The sequence below is a fragment of the Eimeria necatrix genome, genomic scaffold (genome assembly GCF_000499385.1).
Source record: "Eimeria necatrix Houghton genomic scaffold, Enh_scaff42, whole genome shotgun sequence".
In the NCBI taxonomy this organism is placed as follows: domain Eukaryota; phylum Apicomplexa; class Conoidasida; order Eucoccidiorida; family Eimeriidae; genus Eimeria; species Eimeria necatrix.
Window position 1 is genome coordinate 116,973 of NW_013654796.1, and position 23,316 is coordinate 140,288.

General features: G+C 49.6%; 1 protein-coding gene across 1 annotated transcript; it reads right to left on the minus strand.

The window, feature by feature from the left end:
* Nucleotides 1-248: 248 nt before the first annotated feature.
* ENH_00053340 (C2 domain-containing protein, putative) lies at nt 249-13,573 on the minus strand (the record flags this gene model as incomplete). Its single annotated transcript, XM_013583706.1, has 21 exons — nt 249-994; nt 1,338-2,474; nt 2,631-2,881; nt 3,271-3,631; nt 3,927-3,999; nt 4,434-4,662; nt 5,141-5,257; nt 6,001-6,122; nt 6,654-6,816; nt 7,029-7,099; nt 7,593-7,644; nt 8,033-8,183; nt 8,399-8,599; nt 8,966-9,098; nt 9,340-9,415; nt 9,599-9,745; nt 10,210-10,826; nt 11,196-11,742; nt 12,119-12,232; nt 13,099-13,234; nt 13,447-13,573. 21 exons carry the CDS (start codon nt 13,571-13,573, stop codon nt 249-251), a joined length of 5,571 nt encoding a protein of 1,856 aa, XP_013439160.1.
* Nucleotides 13,574-23,316: the final 9,743 nt, after the last annotated feature.

Here is a 23,316-nt window from a genome sequence, read left to right on the forward strand (position 1 = left end):
AACGCATGCATATACATGCATAAAACAGACGTGCATACACAAATATAAACATACTTGAACAAGCGTGCACACGTGTACGTTTGCGTATGCATACAAGCATACTTGAGAACATACGTGCAGATACCTATCAGCTCTCAAGCGTTTGTTCAAAGCACATGCTTGTGCTCCTTTCTGTGCGAAGTTGGCTGTTAATGTTCACGCTCTTCCTTAACATATTCGGTGAATGGAAGCCAAATGAACACATCTTCTCAATACTCTGACTCTCCAGAGTCACTGCTGCTGCTGTATGTGCTGCTGCTGCTGCTTAGAAGGAAGCCGCGCATTATGTCAGGAGTGCCAGTCGTGTCGCCTGCCTCCCCCACCACCTGTCTATCTGGAATGCGTTTGTAAGCAAAAGCAGTCTTCCTTGGTGCGTAACCCTTTGCCACAGCTCCCCATTTCCGCGACTTCTGTCGCTCCCGCAACTGTTTCTGTTTTAACTGCTCAAGCTGCCGCCGCAATGCTTCCTGCTGTGTCTGTAGCACCATTGCAGCAGCAGCAGTTGACTGAAATGAATCCTGCTGAGACCACTCTCTAGTGGCGTCCTCACGCAACCCCGAAGAACCTGCTGATACTGCGATGCTACCGTTGGGTGCCTTTGTCTCATTCTGGTCTCTCTCAGGTGACGGCGAAGGGCGCCTCCTTCGCGCCTTTCGGCCCAACCACCACGGAATAAAGTGCTGCTGCTGAGCATTCTGATGCAGTTGATGCTCCAACAAAGGAGTGTTTAGTGATACGAAACCCAGTGTTGTATTGTTTCTCTCTGATGCTGCGCCATTGATGCTACCAGTTGCCTCAGACCCAGAAAAAACAGCTTCATCTACCACTGCGCAGGACTGCGGCAATTTTGACAAGATTTTCATTGAGCACAGGGAAGGGGGAGACGGAATGAGCGGACAAGGGTTCTCCATCGTGCTGCTTCCGTAGGAAAGGTACCTTTCATCTAGGCCTGCCTCTGCAGCAGAAGATGCAAAAGGCAGACACAAAGAAAACGAGCACGCATCACTAGCTACTACAAGCTGATGCTTTGTCGAAAGGAGAAAACACCTGGCTGAAAACAGAAAGTGAAACGCCCGAGTAAACAGACTGACTAATGACCACATGACGAAGAAACCGATGAGGAATGAACCCGCATTCTAGCAGCGGCAGCAGCTGCAGATTCTCTAACGCCTCCGCAACCGCCATATCTACAGCAATAGACTCAGCGAACCAAATTTCCACCTATCTGTTAGTTTTAGGAGGAAAGGCCAACAACGAAAACAGAGGGACAAAACAGTAGACAGGGAGTGGTGGCTCACCATGAGCTGGGATGCGTGCAAAGGTGAGCTGTTGTTCCGCCTCGTGTAGATTTGAGGCCATTCCCTTGAGGTCTTTCTGAGCCTTCTCGAGCCTCAATAACCTTTCTCTAAGTTGTCTCTCTGTCTCTTCCGCCTCCTGAGAGTCCTCCTCTTCTTCACTGTCGTCCCCAGAGCTGACGAAACGCAGCTCTGCGCTATTTTTGGGGGGGATTTCTCTGTCCCTTGATACTGCAGATAGAGACAGGGAATCGCTATCTGTTGCGCTTGGCAGCTGCTGTAGCTGCTGCCGAAGAAGCTGCTCATGCTGCCTGCGCAAATCTGACAAACGAGCTCGCAGCAAACGCTCCTGCTCCCGTATTTCCGAGTCCGTCTCGCTGATACTGCTGCTACTACTACTACTACTACTACTGCTGCTGCTGCTGCTGGATGCCGCTGGGGCACGGCGGCGCCGCAGACGCTTAACGGCGGCTACAACGGTGCCAGCAGCGGTCAAGCCGAGTCCCTTGGGCTTAGGTGGTGGGGGTGGAGGCGCCTTCTCCTCGACGCTGCTGCTGCTGCTGCTGCTGCTGCTGCTCGGTGGAGGTGTGGGCTCTTTACGCGGGGGAGAGGGCTGCCTGATTATCTTTGTCGGCTTCTCATCTCGAGGTGTACTAACATCGGACTCTGGCTCAGACTTTTTTTCCTTTTTCTTTTTTTCCTTTTTCTTTTTCTTCTTAGTGACCTTGTCCATGGCCGCGGCAGCGGCAACAACTGGTATTCCTGCTGCAACCGCTGCTGGGGCGGCTGCAGCCGCAGCTGCAGCAGGAATTGCGTCAGCAGAAACAGCCCCTTCATCAGCATCAACGGGCTTTGGTGTAATCCGTTCTTCTGTGGCTTCAGTTTCTGGCGAGTCGGACTGCGGCGGTATCGCGTCATCTTGGGTGTCTCCTTCCTTCCTTTTCTTTTCTTTCTTTTCTTTTTTTGCTTTTTTCTCCTTCTTTTTCTTCTTCTTTGACTTGCCTGCCTCCTCTGGTTCTTCCCCAGCTTCGGCCACAGGACCGTCAATGTTGTCTTCCTGAGAAGCTCTCTCCTCCGCCTCCTTCTCTGCACAGTAAGGGCGGCTGCCTTGGCCATCCCAACCAAATTGCGCTTCCCCACCTGTTCACGCATGTAAACAAAACATCTGTCGAGCGAAGAATATGGAGATTAGAAAGGTGTGCACTTGCGAGCTCTCACAGCCCAGATTTCCTCAGATTAGAGCACTTCAGGCTCAATGCTCTCAGGGGTTAGGGTCCAGCAGTAAATGCGTGTAACCTGTGATCTCTGCGAAGACTTCGTTCTTCTCGAGCATCTGATCGGTAAGCTGGCTTAAGGCTTCCATGAGAACCGCTGGGCTAAGAGCCCCAGCAACTTGGGCTGGACTCTCGTCTTCATCTTGCTGGTCCTCTTTCTGCTTGTCTCCCTCTACAGGAGGAGGAGGAGAAAGAGAGTCGGGGTGTATGGCAAAGACAAGACGTTTCTCATAGTAACGACCCTGAAATGCCCGGACTCTGTTTGGATTAATGCTGAAGGAAAAACACACAATCACAGCCATCAAGCACCCAAGGCTTGGGCCAAAGGATCTGGCGGCCTCATCGCCTAAAACTAGTGAAACAAAAATGAAAGTAACCGTTTGAGCCTTCTAATCATAGGCACGGCGAAAGCCGTGGTTTCAAGCAGCAGTAAGCAGAGGGCAGATAGCCCGGAAAAGGCAAAACAAGTAGAAATTCATAACAAAACTGTCAAAGAATAGGATCGAAATTCCCGCCAGCTGGATAAAAACGGCTACAATAGCGAAAGGCGACAAAATCCAACAAAATTGAGGCCCGGCAAGGCGCAAGAAGACTGAAGGAATGCAGCGAAATGCCAAAAGAAGCGATGGAGAATAGTTTTAAAGCAAAGAAGAGAGACGCACTGAAGTATCTCAGCAACAGAATCTTCGAGATCCTGCATTAGAGACTTGAAATCGGGAGCCTCGTCCTCTTCGTAATAATTGCGGCGTATACTGAACCATCCTATTTCGCTTCCTTCTACCAAATTGGGAGCTCTCTTCTTGACTTTAGGTACTTTTTTTTGCTTGTGTTTCTTCTTGTGCTTTTTACTTTTTGGACTCCCCAGAGGCGGTAATCCCTCGGCACCTTCGCCGCCCTCAAGTGGGTTTTCGGGATCCCCTGGGTGGCCCCCAGAAGCGTCGTCTTCGCGCATGGTTCTCGACATGCCCCCTTCACGGCTTTCAAAGTCATCCTGACCTTCCCCTTCTTCAGAAGATACTTTCTCTGCGTAGAACCCACACCGTGACTCTTAGCGCAAACATGGTAAGGCCCACACCTCAGACCCGAAACTGGAAAGAAAAGGAACACTACTGCAGGCGACCTGTGGCACCCGGAAATCTAGATGCTGCTTATTGCACCTTCCGCCATAATTTCTATTCTTTCAGTAGGAAGAGTAATCAATTCGAGTTAAGTCGTTAAACCTGAGACGTGAGTAAAAGCTGCTATCGAAGAACTGCACAGGCACTTTCGTTATCATCAAACGCTAAACCCTGAACCCTAAATCCTCGGAACTGCTTACTGGGATGTCTTCTTTGTTTGTTGTAGTGCAGTCTCTTGGCTCGAGCCCGGCGTTGGCCCTTTTCCCGGCCTTCCTGAAGAATGAAGAAGACAGCAGCGGAACAGAAGCGATGTTCGATAGGAATACAGAGAGACAGAGGCGCGCGAAAGGATCGCAAGCAAGGATCAGACAAGGAGCGAAGGACAACATATTGGAATATGGTGACGAATAACAGAGAGTGAAAGGACAGCAGTCCAAGGTGCTCCAGAAAGTGAGTGGAAACCACGGAACCAAAGTACGAAAGAACTGGCAGACACATCCGAACAAGCGCGAGATGTGAATTGCTGTGATCTATACAAAACACGCTGTTTTTGCTGTGGTCAGGCAACGAAGCATCGGCTCATAGTGAAGCGATCTTGAAATAATTTTCTTTTGCGTCAAGTTATACACCTAGAACTGTGGGCTTTGACTGCAAGAATTTTTTGTCTCTGCCTTTGTTGTGAGTGTGAGGGTTGCCATGTGGAATACCTGCTCTTTCGCTAGAAGCAGTCTCCTCCTTTCTCGTTCTGTCACTTTTTGACAGAGCAGAAGATAAATGTAAGTGCTGCAGAGCTCGCCAGGAAGGTTGTACATGCACGCTGAAATGGCGAATGCAGCGCTCCGATCTCTTGACTCCAAGAATTCAACTTGACGAATTATTGAGTCCGATATCCACTTGCAGTCCAAAGTGTTGTACTGAAGCGGTACCCCGCGCACTCTGCACAGTGAAGAAAGATATGCACAACAAAAGGAGGCGCTATGCTATCAACGGCCAGGGGCTTCGGGAACTTGATACTGGCCAAGTCACGGACGCGCTGTAACAAGAAGGGAGGAATGGATGAAGAAAGGGAAACACAAAGATGCACAAATACATGAAGAGCCAAAGTGATAAGAGAATGGCATAGGAAGATGAGATAAACGAGAAATACGGAACTACAGGATTTGGAGGACATATGCAGATCCACAAAGATAACAAAAAATGAGAAAAACTCAATAGTAGGGAAAGGAGATGTACCAGGTAAGACAAAACAAAAAATAAACGAACAAAGGACAGAAAAGCGAAAACAGCAGCTGCAAAATAGCAGCAAATAAATCTAAGAAGCAACGTAAATCCAGATATGAAAAGCGGAAGGCAAGCAACAGGAGAAAAACAGGACGAATGGCCATTAATCGATAAAACGTGCAAGAGACGTTACCTGTAGCTGTTGGGTACTTTAGAATAAAGGGCCTTGCGCCAATCTTCTAGTTTCAGCTTGGCTAGTTGAAAATCCTCTTCTCGTGCTGTGTTCACTTGATGAAGCAATTCGAGACCCCTGTAGTCAGGAGATAAACACAATATAGAGCGGCTACAACTGATAATGAAAGTGCCGGCATGAACAGCATAGGCACCAGGAAAAGGCTAACGAAAAAAGAAAAAGACGTGTAAAGAAAGAAGACAAATACAGACGATTTGAGGGCGGGGGCAAAAAAACGGAATTCCTAACCAGAGAAATAACGGCAACAACGAGGGGAAGAATAGTGGAAACGAGAGGAAAAATAGATATGCACTCAAAAAGGGAGGAAACGAGATATCTGTCAAGACACGAAGAGCCAGGGCAAGAAAAAGAGCAGCGATGAAATCAATGTCAGCAACGACAAATGAATAAAGCCCATTAACACAGAGGTAGATGCATGAGCAACGACGGGAGAAAAGTGACGAGGAAGATAGGGAAGCTGACCGTGCATGACAAAGGCGCAACGAGGCAGAAGTGGGAATCAAAAAAGCACATCAAGAAACGAAAAAACTGAGAAATAGACACTCATTTTAAAGGAAAGGCAGCAGAAAAGAGCTTTCCAAAACTACGCAGCGGTGAAAACAGGCTATCGGTGAAGGGTGAAAGGATTTGAATAAGGCACATAAAGCCTCCAAAACAGTTGGAGAACTCTGTCTACAGGTAGGCAAATGCATATACATGTATGCATAGGCTCATAAGAGAGCGTGAGCCTCCTTGCAAATATGCATGCATAGCTTCATGAAAGTGCATCTGCATGCGTCATCACATGCAGGTTTTCTTACGTTTGTAAGAAGGCTTCCAGAACTTCGTCTCTGTTCCACTTGGTGTTTAGGTTTCGACTGGCTCTAAATGCCGTTAAATCAGCTGTGACTTTGTCTAGGAGCTCGTTTGACATCTTTTCAAACTGCAATTCGGATACCTTTGACCCTAACCCTTTCGGAATAAAGCAAGGAGTTAACGTAAAGGAGCCCGGATAAAACTGATACCAGTGACGCTGAGAAAAGTCAATCACAAAGCAAAGAAGCACGGCCGCAAAAGGAAGTAAATAGACTCAGTACAAATGCGTAGACATAAAGGATGACACGCGAAATGCGTACAGGCAGCAAATATACATCCATCTGCCAATACGCCCATGCACTTTTTCATGCATGCAGAATGAGAAAGTTGGTCCTATAGAGCTGCGGGCTTTGCCAAGCCAAGCGTGAATGCTCTTCCATTCATTAACACTTAACACGGGCTACATCTCAATCTCTAAAGCCAGAAACCTAAATCTTACAGCTTCAGCACAAACCAAAGCACGGGCAAGCGTGATAAAGTCCAAAGCCCTAGTAAATATATGAATAACGGCGCAAAAGTCCTTCACCAAACTGCAAGGCATGCACCCACTGCCTATTAAGCCCAAGCCCCTAACCCTCAACCTTAGGCCCGAGCTTACGAAGTTCCAAATGTCAAACCAAATCTTTGACGGGTTAGGATCTTGTATGTTTAGCCATACGTTGTTGTGGTTGAACATGAGATCAAGGGAACGATATGGAAGCTTAGGGCCCCCAACAGGGGCCTCTTGCTGCTGTTTGTTTCCCCAAAACTGCGACAGGCGACTGCGGAAGTACGACAGCATGCACGAGCAGGACCATACGTTGTTAATTCATTTAATTCATCTCACCTGTCCGTTTCTTTCTTCCCAGCACTAGCCCCCAGCCTTTCTCATTTTTCGCCATTTGCTCGACAGCCTTTACCTCTACCTGCTATCTGTGTATACTACGTTGCTTGCGCGATAAAATTAAACTCTTCAGATTAACCGAAAGCTTACAGGGAGCCGTTTTCAGTGCTCCCGGCTTCTTCACCGGCTAAGTCAGGATTGACCAGTAGTAAACGATCCCTCTACGTCAACCGCGCCAACAAAGCACATAGCAAACATGTGGTACAGGTACAAAATAGTATTCACACATGTAAAACTGATATGACACATTCAAGGAAAGATTTAATAACGCACAGGATCAAAGCCTGAGAGGCAAAAATGAAGGCCCAACATTTACCTGGACCGACGAGGCAAAAATACGCAAAGAAAAGACGCAAACAACCAGAGGCTAAAGAAAACGAAAGACGCGGGGGATAAAGAGAAAGACAGTCGGCAGGGTCCGACATGAAAGAGAGGACAAAACGACGGGAAAGTGCAGATGAACGAATAAAACACAAGCAAGACAAATCCAGCAAACAGAACTACACAACTTCTTCAGGAGGCAGCATGAATGCAGCTTGAGGCAAACGTAAAAGCCAAAAAAATAGGCCGAGTGTAGCGAAACCACAAACGCTAAACACATATGCTGAAGTTCTCTCCGTACACATGCATATATATTTGTAAATATCCGGTTACCCGCTGGTTTAGGATAATCTCCGTGGCCCCTCCTTCTGGATCCTTAATGACCCTGCGTTGATACAAGCCGCAAATTCGGCCATTTTTGAGACTTTCTTTTTCACATCTTAACGTCTGTATGGGGCTTCAAGGCGCATTAATAATCATAATCAACAAAAGTACAAACACTGTTGCTAATGTAGGCAGCACTTTGAGAAAAGAGAGCCAAAAAGCTCACAAAGAGAAGATTTCACTGACACATACACAAACAGTTAGCGCGCATACGTATACAGTGGCTAAAGCGGAAGATAGACCTAGAATCCAGCACGACTAAAAATGCAATCATTTGTTTTGTTCTCTTTTGAGCATTTTTGCTCGATCTTGCCCGTTCATTTTTGTGTTTGCCACTGTACTTGTTTGCATGCACGTTTATATGCGCAGCTTTTTTCGTTAAGTCTCACGTCTGTGCTAGCTCAAGGTCCTGAAATCGACTCTTGAGTACGTACACCAGACCGCTGGCCGTCTCCCACATTTTTACATTCCCCGTCTCTCTTTCTTCGTCCCAGTGAAATGTAGTGACCCATGCATGCATGTGCTTGTCGTGCAGAGTTCCTTGTGAAGATGACACACAATCAGAAGAAGTGCATAATGCACGCGCTGCTGCACTTTCTGCTGCTGCTGCTGCTGCCGCTGCTGCGGGTCTTGCTACTGCAGCTGCTGCTTGCCACTGTTAATATTTATGCCTCTGCAAGTCTCTTTACAGCTTCAACTGCCTTCTCTGAAACTGCAGCAGCACAAGCAGCAGCAGCTGCGGCTTCAGCAATTACCGATGCAGACGAATGCATGCGTGGGCAGGCCGAGAAGCAGACTGGTCATCAGCAGAGAATGGTCCAGGGGGTCTCCCGCCTTAAGTTGCATGGTAAAGTCCGGAGAGAAGGTAAGAGCCTGTCTCTTTATCACAAAGGGAACACATCGCGTGTAGTGAAATACAGCAGCTTGGGAGTCCACACCTAATGGTGGCTTTATTGCTGAAAAACGCACAACGAGAAAAGTGAAGAAAATTATAGGGGACCTACAGGGAAACAGGCATGCTTAGCATGCGCTTACGAAAGCGCACAAAAACAAGGATGAAGATAATAAGACACACGCGCCACAAGTGTTATAAATGGAAGCAATAAAAACAAAGGAGGAAAGCGAAAACCCCAGAGACGCGGAGATACAAAAAAGGAGCGACTGGCAGAAGAAGACAAGCTGTGGAAGAGGGTGATAAAAACCAACAGATGTAAACACAAGCCAACAGAAAACACGAGGAAATGGAGGACAACGTCTAGACGCATAAGCGTCAAATCAGCAGCAGCCAGAGTGAAGGGCTTTCAAGAGGTGGGGCCACTCACGGGCTACAAGAGTTGGTAAAAATTGTGACTCTTTGCGTTGGTCTAGTCTCTCGAGTTCAAAACATCGAGGAGGGCCCACGGGGGCATCCGCGTCGAGCAGCTTTTTGGATTCAATCACCAAATTGAACAGAGCCTACAGAGAAAATACCCACAGACCCTATTCAACAGAGCCTCGGTCGCAAGGCTCTGAACTGAACAGGTACAAAAGGAAAGTGGAGACGAAACGTCCTACAATTCATACTTTCCCACTGCCACGTTACACTCCAAGGCCAAACTCCGCTTAATTAAGAAGCCTCAAGAGTTCCCTCGCCTAGGGTTTCTGGCATAGGTAGCCAGAAACGCTTACGTAGGGTTTCTGGGTAAAGCAGACTCACCTTGAGCTGGTCGTACTTGCATGCAAGAGCCCTGGGCATGTTGTTCTTGGTGTCGAATCTCTCAGCTTGGGGAAGCCTGATCCATAAAAGACAGCCAAGAGCCTCTGACTCGAAATCCAAACCCGCAGTCAACCCAAGACATCCGCCATTTTAGAAATCCCCTAAGTTTCTACCGATTAACGAGCATTCATTATGCCTGTAAATAGCAAAGATTTAAGGCCTGGGCCTTCAGTTCCACATCCTGAACCCTAAAGCGTACTTGTCCAAGTCCGAGACATCAAGAATGTCCGGACAAGTCCATGCCTCCAATGTGAGATTTGAGGGTCTGTCGTCTTTGTGAATAAAGGAGAGGCGCTTGGTGCCCGCGAATACGCGGGTTTCGTACTTGGCCTTCATATTTGTCTCCCTGATAACATTAAGGAACAAAAAAAGGAGAAAGGTAAAACGCAGGTGACACTCCACAAGCGAAGACAAAAAATATTCGACTGTTAATGCATCAATGGATGCAACATTACAGCAAAATGCAGTAAACAGAACAAGACTCTGCGCTCACTCAACATGAGAGAAAAAAAGCGGACAGGCAACACAAACGCATAAGAAGTGGTAAACAAAGGAGAAGTGCGGGGATTAAATGCAAAGTTACAGAGATGCAGAACAAACAAAATATCCACCAAAAGAAATCGCAATGAAGACGGCAGCAAGCGCAGTAGTAGTTTTCTTCGAATGCAGTCGAAGTGTGCAAATGTTAGCGGAGCTTTCGAGGTCACTACTAAGGAGATTGTCTGGGCTTCATATATCAGTTCTTGCTTTGGACTTGGGTTTAACAGTCAAAGCTAGGGCTTGTGCTTCGAGTCCCAGTTAATATTTTACAATATGATTCTTTCTTTGGTGACTTGTGTGCGCTTTTGGTTTTTCTCGTTGTAGAAAATGTCCTGAAGGTAGAGCGTGCATTCCCCCAGATGGTCGACGTAGTTGGTTCCGACCCCCCACACATCAAAGTAGATCTTGCCTTTTCTTTGTATTTCTGTGTAAGATATATCTCGGATGGAGGCGAATCGAAGGGGAACAGCCACTTCCTCATCCCAGACAGGGTTGAGGGAGTTGCGGATGACGCGGGTCCTTCTGGAAGTGCCGTCAAACGAGACCTCCACATATGCATCTACAGTGCTGCGGTTGTCTGCGGTGATTATCTGGTCTATGCTGCCGATCTTGACTATCAAGTAGACTCGGCCTCCCTCCACCTCATAAACCTCTCCTACTTGCCGGTAACGGGGAGTGTGCGCTATCATCACCTTGCCCTCTAGCCAGCCGAAGTGCCAGTCGCTCAACTGCTCCGACCACCCTTCCACCTTCGCTTGCAAAGAGACCCAGTTGGGGGCCCCCAACTCCATCTGCACTGAAGGGTACCCCACAACACCCCGTAGAGGCAGCTGTCCGTACCCAATCTGCCGAAACGCCGAAGCAGCACTCATGTCTTCCACAATGACCTGAGCACAAACCCCTACAGTTATTCATATACTTATATTTGCACATAACTGCGCATGTATGCATGCATGCATGCATGCAGGTAGGTATTCATGGAAACAAAGAGGTATCTGTTGGCACAAGTTGGTGTTGACACACAGCCAGATGCAAATCGGTACCTCCTCCTTCGCAGGCATACAAATGAGTGTACAGAAGCAGATGTAAACAAAATAAACACAAACAAATGCAGTCCGAAAGGCTCCCCAAGGCCATCTGTGTGCCCTTTGCCAATCCGATGTGCAGTTTCAGCAGCTTAAACTTCCCTATCTATTGTCGTAAGCTCCACTATTAATTCATAAGCCCTTGGCTTGTATATGCGTTGGCTTGCATACCTCTAGGTAGGCGCTGTCAAGGTCCCTGAGGGTGCCCCTAAAGTACACTTCCCCTAAGTTGTCCCAAGTAGGAGCATTGGTTTCTTCTTGTTCTGTGGTGGTTATTTTGACTCCGCTATTGAGCGTTGAAGAATGCAGCAAGTGGATCCTGAGGCGGGGGTTCGGCTGCTGTCGAATCAGGGCTACTGAGGCCTTGGAGGCCACCGACTTGGATATAGGCTCCATTCCATCAAGCAGCGACAGAATGTTGTCTGCCTCTGCATCTTGTTCCACTGCCACCAAAGTCTGCATGTGCTGCAGCAGCAAATTCGTGTACGCGTCGGGCTCCTGCTTGCGCTGCATCTGCAGCGAACTACCCCCCAACAGCAGCTGCCGACTCGCCTGCGACATGTCCCTCAAAGTGCGCAAAGACGCGGCGCTCTTCACTGCAGACAGAAAGCGAGAAGGGGCCCCTGGGGGCCCCTGCAATGAGGTCCCCCGGCCCCCCTCTGTCAGCCCCCGCGAAGTCAGCTTTCGGCTTTGCACGGCTGAAGCTGCCAAACTCTCTCTGCAAAGGAGTATTCAGCAGCAGCCAAACGCAAGCAGCAGCAAGGGGTCAGATGTACGTGCATATCAAATGCATGAAAGCCTTTACAGGCGTGGACAGGTGTAAGAGGCTTCAGCAAGCAGACTGTTGTGAACCGGGTTTTAGATTTGCTGCCTGATGTGCGCTCTTTGCTGCTTGCTTTAGTTCAAGTGACTCGCTGCAGAGGCCCATTTAGAATCGATATTCACTGAAAAGTGTCCAGGGTTTGCAGAATCATCGGGAATAGATTTTGCACCATAGCGAGGTCTTGCGCTTGCCGGCACTAGCGATTAGGGTTTGTTAGCCACTATGGTGTAGGGTTTGAAGGGAGTGGGGTTTTAAATTTTGTGTTCTGTACGCTTTTTTGTTGCTTTTCTTGAGGTTTCTCTGTTGGAGCCTGTATTTGGCCTTTTCTAAGAACTGGTTGGGACGAATTTTTTTCCTTATGTCATCAGATGCCTTTGTTGTTTTCCTAAGAGAAGACAAAGAAGTTGGCGAAACCAAATGAACTCTCAAGAAGGAAAAACACATAAAGCGGTACAGCAAAAGGGGCAAAAAAACACCAACAGGCTGAAAGAATAAACTGGAGAAGACGTGAAATGATGCAAAATTTCAAAAATAACACAAGGTAAAAGCAAGGAAGCGCAAAAGAGTCACTCTGACGAATCTCCTGACGCAACAAAGTGCAAAAGTAAATGCATGCAACGTGAAGGAAAAGATGAATGAAACAGAGAAAAGAAGTCGGCAAAAAATTCGTAGGAAGAGAAATGACAAGAATACACAAAGCAAAAAGACAGCGGGCAGGACAGAGAGAGAAACGAGAGACAACAGCGAAGGGATAAAGAAAATAGAATAGTGAATCAAAGCAACGAGAAAGATAAGAAAGCTGCAACAGGAATAATAGACAGAGTCCGGCAAGGAGAGACAAACAACAGGAAAAGACAAGCAGCCAGAATAGCATTAGTAGAACCAATGAGAAAGCTAAACGTGCGAAAACGAAGTCGAAAAGTCATAGTGAGGAAATCTCCGGAAAAAATGAAATAAGAGACAAGAGCATGCAAACAGACAGAAACAGAAAAAACAAACAGCAGTCGTACAAAGGCCTGAGCCGGCAACGGCCCAGAGCCGCAGCCGCGCAAAAACAAAAAAGGCGAAAAAGCAAAAACAGAAAAAGAGAGAAGACAAGAAGGCGAAAATGACAAAGTCGGATAAGCAGGCAAAGAAAGGTAAAGAAACCAAGAAGAAGAAAGCTTCGCAGGAGGCAAATGCAGAAACCCTAAAAGAGAGGAATGCAAAAAGCCGCTTTCGCATTCCTGACGCAGCACGCGGGAGGCAAACCTGTTGAAGACGCGTTTCTGCAAAGCTGCAGAAGAGTGAAGACGAGTTAATCTCCATTTGATGAAAGCCAACTCGAAGTCGTACAGTTCTTGGAAGTACAATTGCAACGTTATTCGACACCGTCGAGAACGCCGCCCTGAACACACATCCCAAAACTAAACCCTAAACCCTGAATCCTAGACCTTAAACCCCAAACCCTGAACCCTAAACCCATGTTTGTAGAGCATGCTGCGGAAAAGTCCCAAAGGCGCAGCCGAGCTGCCTGCGCAGCCCTACAAACTGCAGCTTGAGCTGCCATTGCTGCAAGAGCCCTCTGCAGAGTCTGGGAATTGGGATTTTGGTTTTTACCTTTAACAAATTTGTAAAGATCTCTCTCTATGTGGGTTTCGCCGGTGGCAAAAGACAGTAGAGGCTCTTCGAAGACAGCCTCCAGAAGGTTAAGGGTCCAAGTGCGATATTCCCAGACCTGAAACATACCATTAAAAGTGAAAATAAAGAGAAAAAGACAAATAATTTAAAAAGAGTATCTGAAAACAGAAAATTGAAAGCAAAGAAAAAGGGACAGATAGCGCAAAACAGATATCTGAAAGCTGTGAAAAGAATGCAATAAGTAAAAGCAAACACAAAAACGACTACAGGAAAGCAGATGAGTACCTGGGCAGCTAAGGAGGCTGATTAACACAAACGAAGCCCCCGCAGAGCGATGGGCAAATGATTATTCAAAAGAGTAAAAGATAACACAAGAAGAAAAACGAAAGTGATGCACAAAGCATTTACGAAGCAGAGGGGCTGGAGGCAAGCACGTTGAGGCAAAAGAAAATGCAAAAATTTGAATATGCATGAACATGAAAAACGCGAGAGAACGTGCGCCTAAAAAGGGGCCAACAGAGGCAAATAAAAGAAATTCCACAAGACAAACGCATGCAGAGGAGAAAACAAGAAAATCCGAGATGGCAATCAGAGAAGGAAATGGAAAAAGGAAGATAAGAAAAGTAGAACAAGAAAATGAAAAGAGAACGTTTTCGCGTTAACTTCGGCTACAAACCTTAATTTTAAGTTTTTCCCTCTCCAAGTCCAAGTAAGAGCCCCTGTACTCAAAGGACTGTCTGAACTGCATGTCCACAAACCCCTTGCTAGTTACATTATTCACGACGGAGGTTCTCAAGTAGTTCTTGTCTTCCCCCTTGGCATATATACGGGTGCTGTCGCCTCGCTGCAGCAGCCACAGCAGCAGCAGCAGCAGCAGCAAGAGGTCGCGAGAGAAGCAGCAGCTCGTCAGGAACCAGCAGCGACGAGACCAAAGCTCACAGCAAGAATATGCAGCTGTGACAGTAGCCGCAGCAGCGGCAGCGGCAGCAACAGCAGCAGCAGCAACAGCAGCAGAAACGGCAAGTCACCTGCACTTTGCATTCTTCTTTGCTGCCCCCGAATTCAATTTCAACAAAGGCAGAAAGATGATCGGACATGTAATTCGTAATGGCCAAGTTCCACAAGACAACTTTCCATCTGAAAAGCAAAGCCAAGAAAGCCAAAAAGAGCCTCAAGACAAAAGACAATGAGAGATGCTAGTGCACTAGCATAACAAAAAAAAGTGAAAGGGCATAATGTATGCACATATGTGCATGTGTGCATGCATGCACGCAGCAAGCATGCATGCATACACACAAGCATGCATGCATGCAAGCAAGCATGCATGCATACACACAAGCATGCATGCATGCAAGCAAGCATGCATGCACACACATACAGAAGCGCATTCATATGCGCATGCATGCATGCATGCATGGACGCATACATATCCATGTATGCACCAACGTTGCAGGACTGAACTGCACAGAAGGACATACTTTTTATTTCTGCTGCCTCAAGTGTGCGCGGCCCCACACACGTACAGCTTATTAGGCCAATTTCTTATAGATAGAGGATTTCCATATATATATATATATACAAATCTTTTGTGCATTCACACAAGCATGCACTTACATGCATGCACATATGCTTGCTGGGGCATGCATGCTGTGCAAATTTTCATTTATATGTGCATGCATATATGAAAATAACTTTAAGAAGAACTAAAAGTGAGAAAAGTAACAATGAGGCCTTCAAGCTTGCGCAGCTGTCCATACACTGCAGCGCACTACCACTGAGCGTCTGCGAGAAGATTTAAAGTGGTTTTAACTGGAGTTATTTTACTTCAGTTGTTTTATTTTTCAATTTAAAGAACTCCTAAATAACTTCAAAAAGAACCTAGTGCTGCATGCACAGCCACAGACTTCTTTATTTTCACTTTAGTAAAACCCCCCACCTCCTCGGGTGCTGCCAGTGTTTTTTCTCGTCTTCTGTTTCCCCCTTTTCTTCCGGAGGCTGTTTCACAATTTCGAGAAACTCTTCATAAGTATATTCAGCAGCTCCTGAGAAGCACGCAGACCCCCATATGCTGCTGCTGCCTTAGTGGCTGCTGCGCTGCTGTTGCTGTTGCGGCTGCTGCAGCAGCTGCTGCCGTAGCTCCTGCTGCCCCTGAGGCGGCTCATGCAGCTGCTGCAGCTGCTGCTGCTTCTACTTCTGCCGACAGGCCAGCAACAAGTCAACACAGTGTTCTCAGCAGCTGCAGCAGCAACAGCAGCAGCTGCTGTTGCAGCTGCAGCAGCAGCTGCAACAAACCAATGCCGAGCAGCAGTAGCAGCAGCAAAAGCTGCCCCGCTAGCGAACACAAATGCTGCTGCACCATGCCCAAGTGCAGAAAGCGCAGCAGCAGCAGCGCGTGCAGGAGCAGCAGCACTGCCAGCAGCGACAGAGCCGAAAGCAGCATTAGCAGCAACCCCCAAAACAGCAGCAGCAGCAGCAGCAGCAGCACGAGGCCTGACCGAGATATTCATCAAAGAGCATCTTCTCCACTTCTGCCTCATCCAGAGGCTCTGCTCCCTCGGGAACTGGAGGAGTAATTTCATTTTCAGCTGAGGCGCCGCCCTGCTGCTCCGGGGGGGGGCCCCCAGGGGGGCCCCCCTGAGGGGCCCCCGGGGGCCCCGTGGGTGCGGGCGTCTGCGATGGGGGCGGGTTCTTGTGCTGCCCCGGCAGCATATCTTTGAGTCCCGCGAACATTTTGGCGACAGATTTTGGACAATTTGGAGTCTTAAGAAGGGCAACAGAACTCGAATGTCCTCAGGGGCCTCCCGAGACTCCTTAGAGGCCGAAAAGAGCAAAAAATAGAGTCAAATGGCGAAAAATTTGGAGCAAGTAGGCCCAAGAGATGGCCATTCAACTCCGGGCCAGGGGCCCCCCGAGGCCCCCCGGCAGAAAACGGGGGGCTTCGGGAAGGAAAGAAGCATAGGGAATCGCCGAGTCCAGAAGAAGCAAGATGAACACAGACTCGGGTTTAGGGTTTAGGGTTTAGGGTTTAGGGTTTGAAGCGCCTCGAGCCTTTCGCCATCGACGGCAGACCCCTGGTCTGTGTCTGTCTCGCGAGTTGCAGCTCGGGCTGCGTCTGGGGGCCCCGAGAGTTTGTGCTTCAAAATTTAAAATATTAAATAAACAAAAGGAAAATTAAAAGAAGAAACTTCAACTAAATATCCCTTTGGGCCCCAACTGGCCGCACACCTACTGGCTGTCCACCGGCGCTGTCCGTACACCTTGCGTCCGGTCCATTGAGCAGTGCATGTTCGTTCAATGTGCACTATGAAAGTGAATGCGGGAAAAACAAAAGAATAAAATTAAATAAACCACATCGATTTAGAGTTAAGCTTTTCATTTAAAGAAGCCGGGGGCCCCGGGCCAACAACGCCTTTGCTGCACTTGCGAAGTGGCTTGCTGAAGCTTCATAACTCGATTACCATTTGCTGCGCGGGAGTGCGCGGGGCCCACACAGTGCGCAGCCAAGGCCTCGTTTGCATTAATATCTTCTGCTGCAGCTTTCTCGTGCATGCAGCTCGAGAAGTTTCGCCATAAGCAGTTCAACAAAAAGCGCCAAAAAGTAGCAGCTCAGCTTTCCCCAGCCACGCGCACTTTTGGTCTTTAATTAATGCATAGTTTGTTTTTTTGAACAGACAGAAACGCAGTGCCCCCACAGTGTTCCCAAGAAGCAGCCAGTCTCGCTTATCTAGGGCTTGCAGCTGCTGCGGGGATCCAGGCTTCTTCGTGTGCAGCTTTTTAAGTTGATGAGCTTATCTATGGCTGGCAGCTGCTGCGAGGGTTTGAGCTTTCTTTGCATGCAGCTTCTAAGTTGAAGTGTGCGGGGAGCTGCAGTGAAGGCTGTGGGCTGCAGCCTCTTGCGAGGTGTTGTCGTTTTTAAGAAAAGTGCTTCTCTCTTCACTCGACGAAACAGGCTTTTGGGAAATACGGAAAACAACTATTTGGCATAACGCCGCTATATGCCAGCAGCAGCAGCAGCAGCAAATGCATGCAGCAGCAGCTGCAGCGCAGCAGCTGTGCAGCTTCTGGGGTTCTGAAAGAAGAGCCAAAAAGCTGCAACTGCTTCACTAATTTAGAACACTTTATCGAATTCATTTTCCCAAAGAACTCCATATCAAAAGATGTCCAGGTGTACGTACACCGCAACACAACACCCAGCATGCAGCAAAGACCTGCCCGCCTCGAACTGATTTGCATCTGCAGCAAATGCTAAAAAAGGATAAAATAAATAGCTCTTCAGACCCAATAAAAAGGAACTTGCAATAGAGATTGCAAACAAGAACAATTCAAGAGATACTCAGCTCAGAAGACAAGACAAATGATCAACAAAAGGATAAACTGCAGCAGCAAAAGCAAAGGCTGCAGACAGCCGCAGGAGCAGCTAAGGAGGCAGACAAGAAACAAAAAAGAATTAAAAGTAAATCCAGAAAAGATGTAGAAGCACTGGGGATTTAAATCCTCGTAAGTTGGCACTTGTACTTTTATTTGCTCGCGTAAAAACCAAGTTCCCAGATACGGAAATTGATTTTCTCGATGCATCTGCTGCTGCTGCGGCTGCCACAGTGTGCTTGTCGCTCCACGCGTGGGCTGGCACTGCGTCTGGCCATGGTGTGCTTACACCTCATGTGTACATTCAAAAGCCCATTTGCACTTCTAAATAAATCCTTTCGAGAACATTTAGATTTATGAATTTGATTTAATTTATATTAATAGTCTCAATGCGAGTCTGTGTCCAGCTTCTGACAAACAAATTTGAGAAGCACAAAAGGCTGTTTTTGCTGCTGCGGCCCTTTTGCCTTTTTACCTTTTCACAGCAGCAGCTGTGCTGTGTCTCTGAGAGATAAATACTTTTTGTTCTTGTGCATGCAGGAAACCCATTTGCTGTTTAAGTTGATGGACCACGATTGAACAGGGGTACTCTGCTGCTACTTCTGCTGTTGCTGCTGCTGCTGCTGCTGCATCAGCAGCAGCTGGTGCTGCTGCTGCTGCTGCTGCGGGGTGCTGCAGCCGCAATCCGCATTATTTTGTATTACTTATTTGTTTCTGTCATTTGCCATGCAAATGCAACATATGCCTTTGAGGCGCTTCAGCCTCTGCCAAATTGTGGACATTTCTGTTTACCCTGGCTTTCTTTATTAGCTTAAAAATGAAGAAATGTCGAAAATAATTCAAAAAATATACTTTTTAACTTTGATATTTTGTTTTTTTTACCTCAGATGTGGCTGCAGGCGATCTGAATTCAACTGAGGTGCACTCTTACGGGTGCATGCACCCGTGTGCATGCATTTATGAGCTATTTATATGCATATTCATGCATATTATATTGTATATATGCCTCTATGCATGCACAAATGGTATTTGGATACAAGTGGGGACAAATGTGTTTAAAAGGAAGTCAAAAACTCCCAAAATGGACTTGTTTGCAGGGCAGGTACAGTGCCGGGAAAAGCAGGTGTCTGTACAGCTGCTGGTTTGCGAGTTTTTTCAGCTGTATGTACATCTCCGGCCGGGGCACCTCCCGATCTGAAAAAGAAAGTTATTTTCACTTCTAAAGACTCTACAAATGCTCCTTTGCAAGAAAAGAAGTCTTGCATTTGAGCAGCAGAGTGGCAGCACTGCTCAAGAATTTCAGGAAGTAATGCCACACCAGCAGCCACCCCAGCCCCACACGCTGCTGCTGCTGCTGCAGCGTTTGCTGCTATGGCTGCTGCTTCTGCCATTTCTTTAGCTGCTGCTGCTCCAGCGGCACCCGTGCTGCCGCTGCTCCATCTGCTGCTGCTGCTGGCTACACTGCCGCTGCTGCTATTAAAGCAGCAAATGCTGCTGCTGCAGAGGTTGCTGCTGCTGCTGCTGCACATGCTGTATCCCGAATATAACAGGTGCAGCAGCAGCAGTAGCAGCAACCGGCCAAGAAGGCTGCATTGTTTTATACACTTTTCCTTAGCTGTTTAGCAGCAAATAAATAAATAAACCCACACCCCTGACTCATTTATTTTTAGAGAGAAGTTTGCGTTTCTCATTTAAAATCCCATAATGAGTAGAAGAGAGGGGCATTGCGTAAAACACCAATTGAGGGTTCCCAGCTTTCGAGTCGAGGCCTAGGGTTTAGGGTTTATAGTGCAGCGGCTGAAGCCTAGGGTTTAGGGTTAACGGAGCAGGGTTCGGGGCCTAGGGTTTAGGGTGTACGCAGCGGGCGTTGCCGTCTAGGGTTTAGGGTTTACAGAACAGCATTTGGGGCTTTCAGAACAGGGTTTGAGACCTAGGGTTTAGGGTTTACAGAGTAGTGGCGACTCCCAGGGTCTAGGGTTTCCGGAGCCAGGGACTGTTCCTCAAGGTCTAGGGTTTACAGAGAAGACGTTGAGAAGCAGGGTTTAGGGTTTAGGGTTTATTGTGGCCACTGTGTAGATTCTTTAATTTTTTTGCTGTTTTTTGGCGGCTGCGCTGCTGCGCGCTGAGCGGCTGCCAGCCCTCCTCGTCTCATGTGCCTCTTCGGCATTTTTTTGTTGTTTTTTGTTAATTCCTTTTAAATTTGATTTATTTTTCTTTTTACTTTTTCTTGGGTGGAGCCGCTGCGTTTGTCTGCGGCTGTGGAGCCCATGGCTGGCTTGCTAGGCGCCGGGGGCCGAATATGCGGCAGCGCTGCCGATAATTATGGATTTTTTTGTACTAATGGATTAAATTTGCATTTTAATTTCAAAAAGCCACAAAAAACCCTTTTTTGGCGCTGGTGTGGGGCCCCCGAGGTTCCGGATCCCCGCACAGCGGCGCTGTACCCTCTGGGGGGCCCCCCTCCCGAAGGGTGTTTGGGTTTATGTGGGGCTGCGGCTGCTTCGTTTCGAGTTTTGTTTTTTTAGACACCTTAAAATAAACAAATTAAATACCTTTTCTCATTTTGCTGCTGCAGCGGTGAAGCGGGGCCCCAGCGATTCCCTCCCAGCCCGTCTTGTGCACACGGGGCACAGGGGCCTCCCTGGGTTTGGGGCCCCGCTCTGTGCACTGCAGGGCCCCCCGGGTACCCTGAATACTCTTAGACATTCACATTATTGCTTTTTAACATTTTGGGTCACTTGGGGGCGTCGGGGCCCCCTCGCAGCGCCGCCAGAGCTCTCAGCGGCTTGGGGGCCCCTGGCCGCCAGCTCAGCCGCAGCAGCTGCTGCGCAGCGGGCGCTGCCGATCCCCACACGATCCCAGGACGATCCCAACACGATCCCAGTGCTGCCCCGACGCGCTCTCGGGCCGAGACAGGGGACACTGGGGGCCCCCTTGCTACTGCTGCCCTGGGAGCGCTCCTGCTGCTGCTGCAGTCGGTGCTAGCCGCCCGTGGGAAGCCTTTGGGGGCCCCCCTTTGTCTAGGAGGGGCCCCTGGGTGATGTGGGATGACGAGCAGCAGCAGAAGCTGCGCCACATCAGCAGCAGCAGCAGCAGCAGCGCAGCAGCAGCAGCAGCAGCACAACTGCAGGCGGATGGATCCGCACGGGGGCCCCGACACAGCTTGCTTCCACTTGTTAAATAATTTGCGGGGCCCCCCGGGGCCTCTTGGCAGTTAAGGAGCCTCTGCTGTTGTTTGCTGCTGCAGCTTCCCACGATGCGCTCAGGGAGCGGCGCTGCTGCTGCTGCTGCTGCTGCTGCTGCTGCTTGGGCTTCGGGTGCAATTGCGCCGGAGCAGCAGCAGCGGCAGCTGCGGCAGCAGCAGCAGCAGGCGCAGCAGCAGCCCTCTGCGCGGCAGGGAACTGGCGGCTCGGACCTGAGTATACCTGAGATTGACTGCAGCGCCTCAGGGGATCTGCAGCAGCAGCAGCAGCAGCAGCAGCAGCAGCAGCAACCCACTCCTCGGTCAGCTCTGTGGTTTCAGATAGCTTCTGTTCTTTACGAGGAGGCCCGCCAGCTGCAGCAGCAGGAACAGCGGCAGCACCAGGAGAAGCAGCATGACATTGTTGGGCAGCGGAAGCAGCAGCAGCAGCAGCAGCAGCAGCAGCAGCAGCAGAATCGCCTTTTCAAGACAGCCCGAGACCTCCACCGCAGATTGCTGACACAAGGGGGGGCCCCCCGCACTATTTGGGGGGCCCCCCGCTCTCTGGATAGTGTGGGGCCCCTGTTTCCTTCCGATGCGCTCACGTACCCTTACAGCAGCAGCAGCAGCAGCAGCAGCAGCAGCAGCAGCAGTTTTGGGGACGCGGAGAGGGATTTTGCGCCGATTCGAGGGTTTCTGCTGCAGCTGCTGGTGCTGCTGCAGGGGGCCCCCCAGGGGGCCCCCCACTCGCTGTCTTTGCAGCAGCTGCAGCAGCTGTGCATGCCAGTGGTGAGGGCCCCCCGCTGGCTGCTGCTGAAGCAGCTGAAGCAGCGGAGGCCGCAGCTGCTGCAGCTCGAGGAGGCTGCAGCAGAGAGCAGCAGCAGCAGCAGCAGCAGCAGCGGCAGCGGCAAGTGCGCGTTGGGGGGAGGGTGCGCGCGGTGCTGCTGCTGCTGCAGCAGCAGCAGCAGCAGCAGCTTGGCGGGCAGCGACGGGGCCAGCGGGGAAGCCTCGCTGGTGGCCCTTTGTGCTGCTGCAGTGGGGGGCCCCAGCAGCAGAGGGGGCCCCCCAAGTGCCCCTCGGAATTTGCTGCTGACTTTGCGGGACAAGCGGCGGAAGCTGGAGTGTACGTACACCTCGCGGGGCAGCGCGTCTGCTGCAGCAGCAGCAGCAGCGCGAGCAGCAAGCTGGGGCCTGGACTCCGCCTCCGTGGGCCTGCAGCCTGCGCCCGCGGCGCCCGCAGCAGCAGCAGCAGCAGCAGCAGCAGCAGCAGCAGCAGCAGCGGAGGCGCCCAGCGGCTGCTGCGGCGCTGCAGCGCCTGCTGCAGCCTGGGCTGCTGCTGCTGCGCGCTTCCAAAGAGCCACTAACGTGTGGGGCCATCAGCAAATGCCCGAAGAAGAAGTTCAACTCATTAATGGCAATCCCCACCAGCAGCACATCGTCAGAGACCCAGCCCCCGTCTACGTGGCCAGGTTCACCCACGCAGGTCCGCCACCCATGCATGCATGCATGCATGCATGCATGCATGCATGCATGCATGCAAGTGCATGCATGCATGCATGCAAGTGCATGCATGCATGCATGCAAGTGCATGCACTTGCAAGCACTTGCGAGCACTTGCAGGCACTTGCATGCACTTGCAGGCGCTTGAATGCGCTTGCATGCACTTGCATGCACTTGCATGCACTTGCATGCACTTGCATGCACTTGCATGCACTTGCATGCCTTCGCATGCCTCTGCATGCAAGTGCATGCAAGTGCATGCAAGTGCGTGGAGGCACGCCTGCATGCAGGTCTGCATGCGCTTGCATGCATGCTTGCGTGGAGGCCTTCATGCACTTGCATGCATGCGCTTGCCCATCCGCATGCATGCACGCATGCATGCATGCATGCATACATGCGTGCATGCGTGCATGCATGCATGCATGCATGCATGCATGCATGCGTGCGTGCATGCATGCAGTGGCTTGTGTGTGGGGCGAGTGGTGCTGCTGCTAGCTGCCTGAAGGCCGCAGGTCTTTTGGTTTGCTGCTGCATGCAGGCTCCGCGCTGCTCACGGGGGGAATGGATGGATTAATAAAAGTGTGGGAAGTTTCTTCTGGACAACTTCTTTATTCTCTTTTGAAGCACGAGGGGGACATAACGGACCTGTCTGTACACCCCAACGACTCGCTCGTGGCTTCCTGCTGCGGCAGCGGTGAGCCTCGCCTGCTGCTGCTGCTGCTGCTCTTGCTGCTGCTGCAGTTGCTGCTGCCGCGGTCTCCTGCTGCTGCTGCTGCAGCGCGGCGAAAGCGGCTGCTGCAACG